Here is a 6,987-nt window from a genome sequence, read left to right as displayed (position 1 = left end):
TTTTGCATGAACAACTCATGTGCTATAGTACAATATCTAGATCCGCCTAACATAGTCACAGGCCTCCAGTCCGAACATATTATACAGGAGCAGTTAAACAAGTATGCACGTATGTGATGAATGAAATAAGATTCTCATATTCCTCGACTGGTATAAATGACATGCTAAAGTGTAGTCATGTACGATGTGTGCTATCATAGCTCAACTCGGCAAGTTACCACATAAATTTCTAATCACCAAATTTTACTCAGGAAGTTAACCTCTTCGTAACCTCCAGTATGGCTCAAATAGTTCACAACACTGGTACAATTATGAGAAACATTATAGCTTTAAGCTTACAGTTAACTCTAGGCATATCATAGCCTTAGCATTTCCCCGAGCGTGAATAAATACCTTGGTTCCCGCACATGGGGTCAAGCCCAAACATATGTGCAGCTGTAGGGCATGGCTATCACAATGAATTCAGGCAACTAGTGCCTCAACCAAGTTTAAATAAGATATTTAATTTGCCAAGAACCTTTCACATGATCCCACCCCGTAGAAAATCACAATACACAACATGTTTCTCATGTTGGTAGGAAATATCCATCTCAAATCGTGGTAGAAACCATCAAGAACACTTTGAAATCAATTTGCACATAACCAAGCTATCAGAATTGAATTCCTCTAACTCGACCAAGCAACGCAGGTCACCAAACCCAAGAATATTGCCACCAAAACATATGTAGAGCCTCTCCACATCATAATTAACCCCATAAGTACCACAATCGAGACACCCACTCTGAAAAGACCTTATGTGTATTTAAAATTATTCTTTTTACCTTCCTTATACTGAAATATAGAATCCATAGTCATACAAAATTACCACAAGTCCCGATATCATCCAATGTCAATAATCGATTTTAGCGATATACATATCCGAAAAGTTTTCAATTGCCATATATACATGTTGAATCCATTAGAACCCTCTCGGGAGTCGTCCACTCTACTCAAATCTCAATCGTGTTGCCCAAGCGACCAAACGACTTGTGCCCCACTTGCACAACAACGCCCAAAGAAGTATATCCCACCTTAATGTAACGAGTCAATTTCATACTCCATGCGCACTACATCTCGAGTCATCCTCGGTCTCAACCTCCGCAAGTCATAGCTAATCCACTAGTACGCCTCATACCAAAAACTAATATTTACCCCATAACCATGCGATCAAATCGTCAATAGCAGGCTCCCCCACTTGGCTCAAAGCCATAAGGTAACACATTCGATAACTTACAATACCCATACTCTATTACTTCCATAATCATGTACCGAAATTTAACTAAATCCTCCATAAGCTCATGTGGCACATGTCATAGAATACCCAAATTATCTGCTAAGCACGCATTCATTCTCGTGATGGTTTGACTTCCTTGACCATTTCAAATTCAAATCTCAATGCATACACCCCGCTGGTAGAAAAGAAAGCCTCCACACAACATCATAATGATCGCACTTCCGTAGTTTACCCACCTGTTTAGCTTTAAACTGACATCTCTCCATAACCTTTCAAAGCCAATTAAACAATATGAAAAATCTTTCAATGCATTCATACTCGAGACTATACGTCAAATCAAGACAGACACCAGACACCCAATAGCCTATTTTTCATCATAAGGAAACATTTCTCGTCACATTCAAACCATCTTAACACATCCCGCAGTCACATCATACTTATCATATAGCCATTCAACCGCTCATCGAGCCATAATTTCCACTCATAAGGATACTATCGGTCATATGAGTCCAAATGTAAAACTTACAACTGAATCCACCGAGCTTAAGTTGCAGTCTAACCCTGGCCTCAGGTCCTCCAGACTTGCCCACCACCAAAACAAAGAATACTCATCTCGAACCTCGTTCATAGAATCACGAGCCGGTTATTCACAGCTGATACCTAGCGCACACGAATGCGTGGAAGGAATTCAAAGAGTTATGTTTGAAGCTGAATTAATTCCACACGATAATGAAAGAAAGATGGGAAATTATCCTAAATGCGTTGTAGCCTCTCGAAGATAAGTATGAACGTCATCATACCGATCCGCAAGACTCTACTAGATATTTACTCATGATTTGTAGAACCTATGAACCTAGGGCTCTGATACCAACTTATCAAGACCCAAAATCCGACTAGTCGTGATGGGACTTAACCTAACATGATAGGTAAGCAATTAAATAAAATCCAATTTAATTAGGTTTATCGAGAAAAATAAATGATAAAATAACTGAACCTTTCTACTTTTCCCAAGGACTTGTAGTACAAATCATGAGCTTCTAAGATTTTCAATTTGCAAAGCTGATATGAAATAAAGTACATCATCTGTTTGAAATATACATGAACAAATTAATAATTCTAAAGCTACCAAGAACAAGAGGAAGCTATGACCGGATTGTGGAAACATCTTCAATGCCATCTCCCGCCAAATACCGCAACATCAACATCCAAAATCTGCACACAATGTGCAGAAGTGTAGTATGAGTACAACCGACCGCATGTACTTAGTAAGTATCTTGCCTAACCTCGTCGAAGTAGTGACGAGGATTTTTTTTAGTAAAATGATACTTACCGTTATAACCTGTGCAGTATACTAACATTAGAAATAATTACAGAGCATAACAGATAAGGGTACAATGAAACAACTAAGTGAGGCAGAAAAGATTACTAGGAGAAATCACAATAGCAATTTCATAATTTTCCTGGTATGAAAAATATATTTAAGATATCACATCGATTGGCACGGTAATACCTTCGTACACTTATCTCATTCTCACCCAATATAGATATCTAGATCAAATCAATTGGTACAACAACACCATTCATGCATTTATATCTTTCTCACCGAACATACATATAACAGTACCGACTAGGTGAGAGAAATGCCAATAACAAATAAAGAAATAAAGTGGGATGCACACAGGAAGCAACAACGAACAAAGCAGTACATATGGACCATGGAAACAGACTGGGGAAAAAGGGGCATAGAAACTAGGAAGGGAAAATATAAATTTCACTAATTAGCATGATAGAAGGCTTAGATGCAAATATAACATACATGAAGAAAATCATAATATTTGCAAGTTAAACAGATAGAAGGCATGGATAACGCAACAACACTTGGGGGGTAGAGGAAACAGAAAGAACAACGACTACAAGTCACATAGAAAACATTGGTGCACAATAACATCTCAAGATAAAGGCATGAAAGTACACACGACAAAAAGATATCACAATATAATTTATGTCTCTTGTCCTCACCTGCACGGAAACACCCTTCGTGCCATGAACATATGATAATATAAAAATAATGGCAATATAAATAAAATGGCACGGTATCACCCTTCATACTTTTACTCTCAAGTGAAATGGCACGGCATCACCTTCGTGCTTTACACTCACATGACATGGCACGACATCACCCTTCGTGTTTTACACTCTCCCTCACATGATAATATATATATATATATATATATATATATAATGGCACGTCATCACCTTTCGTGCTTCACATTCTTCCTTACCAAGAACATGTATATCATTAACAAGCAAGGTAGGAAGCATAAATAACATCAAGGAGAGTATTTGAACGAATGTTCTAAATTGAACATCAATCACGTCTTTCAAGCCAATAACAATTCTATAACTTCAAGTACTTTATTATCCCAATATTTCAACAAGTCTCAAAAATGATCTTCAACTCATGTATAGAATTCAAAATCTCAAGAATAACGGTCGTAGAGTCGTATTTATGATTAAGTATAATAACGACCGGATTTAGCACATCAGAAATATTCAAAAAAGTCTGTCAGATTTTTAATCATATTATAATAAGCCAAATCAGGGTTTCTAGCATTTAATGTCATATTCATAGAAATCTAGAAGTCAAAGAAGACATGAAACAAGAGTGTCACATAATTCTACAAAGCATAATAAATCGTATAATTTATCCCCGAGCATGATTAACCCTGGAACATACATATATGATCATCACCTCATATATGTATCAGCCCCGCATGTAACAAATAATGGCAATTAGTAGGAAAACGCCCCTCAACAAAGTTAGGCAAAACACTTACCTAAAACAAGTCAATTCCAATGTCAAGCAAGCTAAACAATGCTCCAGAAATTCCATTATGCGCGTATGAACTTCCGAACGGCTCGAATCTAGTCACAATTAATTCAATTCATTCAACATAGATTATAGGAATTAATTCTATATTAAAAAACTAATTTTCCCACAAAATCTGAAATTACACTCAAAAATCGCCAATAGGGCCCACGTCTCGGAATCCGACAAAACTCACAAGATCCGATAACCCATTCAATTACGAGTCCAACCATACTAATTTTACTCAAATCCGGCTCTTAATCGACATTCAAATCTCAAAAATTCATTTTATGGAATTATAGAAAATTCCACCGATTTCTCTTGAAAAGTCAATAGTCTAACGCCGAAAATGAAGATTAATTCATGCAATATAATCACAAAAGAGTCAAAAACACTTACCCCAAGTTATGTGAAAAAATTCCTCTCAAAGATTGCCCAAACCGAGCTCCAAAATTCGAAAATGACTAAAAATAGCGAAACCCCAAACTTAAAGATTCTTCCCAGCGTCTTCCACATTTGCAGTCGCATCTGCGGCCTCCACTTTTGCGGAAGAAGCTCGCATCTATGAGTCAGCCTTGGCCAGCAGTAGTCGATTCTGCGACATCCAAATATCCTTCTTCCTTCAAAATATCCATAACCCACCCCATTCACCTTCACTAAGAACTTTGTAGAAGTCACGACTAATGACACAAACCTTCTAGGAAACCCAGAGCCTTGTAGAATTTCTTCAATAAATTCCCATCTAACCATATCAATTTTCATCATACACCTAGGTGAAGTTTTCCTCTTATAATGCCTTAGCAGGCCGTGGAATATTAATACATTCTGAATCATTGACCTTCCTTGAACAAAAACAGCTTGTGTGTCATTCACCACTAATTGTAGGACAGCTTGTAACCTTTTGCATATCATCTTGGAGATACACTTGTAAACCACAATGCAACATGAGATAAGCCTGAATTGGCTAGCCACCACTGGTCTATCAACTTTAGGAATCAATGCTATCATTGTTACGTTACTCTGTTTCAAGAGCTTCCCATTTTGGAAAAACTCCAAAACTGCTTATTTGACTTCATTACCAACACTGATGTGGTTTTGTTAATGCAAGGGATGTTCAGGATTTGCATTAAAGAGGCTATGTTCAGCATTTGCATTAACAAAAGTCCATGTCTGGATGGGTATGGTAGTGGTTTTTCCAGATATGCATGGAGGACAATATTGGATTACCTCTTATCCTATCCCCTGTATGGAGGACAACATTAAAATCACCTAACACCATCCAAGGAATATTGCTACCTATGCCAACAGAACAAAGATAATCCCATAATTCCTTCCTATCTTCTTTGAGATTATAAGCATATACAAATGTTATCATAAAAGTCAACTATAAATGAACAAATATGGATTGGTAAGTGATAGCCTGAGCTATACTTCCTTTGACAATCACATTATAGAGGTCTGCTCGCCACATCACCCAAAATCTCCCATTATAATGGGACTCATGATATGTCGAAAATTGCCATCCTGCAAACATTGTTCTTGCTATCACTGGTACTCTATTAATATTTATTTTGGTCTCTAAAAGACCTATCAAACCTACATTATTCTCCTTGTATAGGAGTTTCACCTTCTCCTGCTTATTAAGCCCATTCAGGCCCCTCACATTCCAACATAATATATTAACCATTTCCAGTAATTGGAAATAGTTTATCACCTCTTCCAACCTCCACCAATTTCTACATCCCTGAAGTTGAGGTACCCTCTTTGCCCAATGCTTGAAATGAGTTGGCCACTACCATTGCTTCCTTTCCTATTCTAGGTGACTTCCCAATCCTAGATGGTTGAACCCACCCTCCATCTTTCTTAACACCATCCACATGTACTTTGAATTCTTCCCCTTGTGTCTTGTGATGTGCAATCCTTAGATCAAAGTTATTGTCGTCCTTATTTCTTCATTTTTTTTAGTCTCTGTTGTCTTCTCTATCTCAGCTTCTTTCTCCTTACAATTTTGAGGATTCTCCCCATGAGCATCCTTCCCTTCCCCAGTTTTCTTTGTCTTTTTATTCACCTTATTGTCTTTTTCTTTCTGCATAAATCAGCTGTATGCCCATATTTATGACATGTTCCACACACAGATGACTTCCAATCATAAACAACATTCTGATCTATCACAACTCCTTTCTCATTTCTAAAGTATATCTCCTTAGGTAATTGAGCCCAATCTTCGCTTCCACCAATAATCTGGCAAAGTTAAGCCCCGCTTTCTTCTCTGTAGTCCTATCAACCATCAATGCTCTCCCAACCAAGCTTCCTATTTTTCTCAAGCCTCTAGCACTCCAATATTTGAAGTCTAGTCCAGGCAACCTGATCCATATAGGAACTGAGTGAAGTTCCTCCCTAGAAAACTCCATATCCTGATTCCACTGCTTAACGATGAACGGTTTATTATCGAAGTGGTAAATACCCCCTTGTAGGACTTCATTATTACATGCCTCACTATCAAAACGAACCAGAACTATACCGGTTTTCATCATGGCTATTTTATTGATACCAATTTTACCCCACAGCCTTTGAATGAACCCATTCTGCACTGAAAATGGAGGGTAAGTCCTAAAACATAACATACTACGACATTCTTCCAATATTCAATCTCATAGTTAATGTCATACTGACTAATTTCCCCAATCCGATGTTCTCCAGAATGAACTGGGTTTACATATTCCAATTTAAAACCAACATTTGATATTTTTGATATATCAAAATTGTCCCAAATGGAAGCCCTCGATTCAGTTATCTTACCTGTTATCTCATCCTGTAATTCAACTTCATCCGCCAGGATTGTTTC

General features: G+C 37.5%; 1 protein-coding gene across 1 annotated transcript; it reads right to left on the bottom strand.

The window, feature by feature from the left end:
- Positions 1 to 6,063: 6,063 nt before the first annotated feature.
- On the bottom strand, positions 6,064 to 6,676 carry LOC138901016 (uncharacterized). The gene is made up of 2 exons (XM_070188740.1): positions 6,377 to 6,676; positions 6,064 to 6,228 (listed from the first exon to the last, which is right to left on the bottom strand). The coding sequence occupies exons 1-2, from the start codon at positions 6,674 to 6,676 to the stop codon at positions 6,064 to 6,066; spliced, it is 465 nt and encodes a 154-aa protein (XP_070044841.1).
- Between the last annotated feature and the right edge of the window lie 311 nt (positions 6,677 to 6,987).

The sequence above is a fragment of the Nicotiana tomentosiformis genome, chromosome 11 (genome assembly GCF_000390325.3).
Source record: "Nicotiana tomentosiformis chromosome 11, ASM39032v3, whole genome shotgun sequence".
Classification (NCBI taxonomy): domain Eukaryota; kingdom Viridiplantae; phylum Streptophyta; class Magnoliopsida; order Solanales; family Solanaceae; genus Nicotiana; species Nicotiana tomentosiformis.
The sequence above is the reverse complement of the archived record's forward strand: the minus strand, read 5'-3'. Positions and strand labels throughout refer to the sequence as shown.

Bases quoted from the DNA above. Each gene is read 5' to 3' on its own strand.
- LOC138901016 (XM_070188740.1), bottom strand. From the start codon at position 6,676: ATGATGAAAACCGGTATAGTTCTGGTTCGTTTTGATAGTGAGGCATGT. The intron at 6,229-6,376 runs GTGGAAGCGAAG...TGATTTATGCAG, and splicing joins TTAACTTTGCCAGATTATTG to AAAGAAAAAGACAATAAGGT.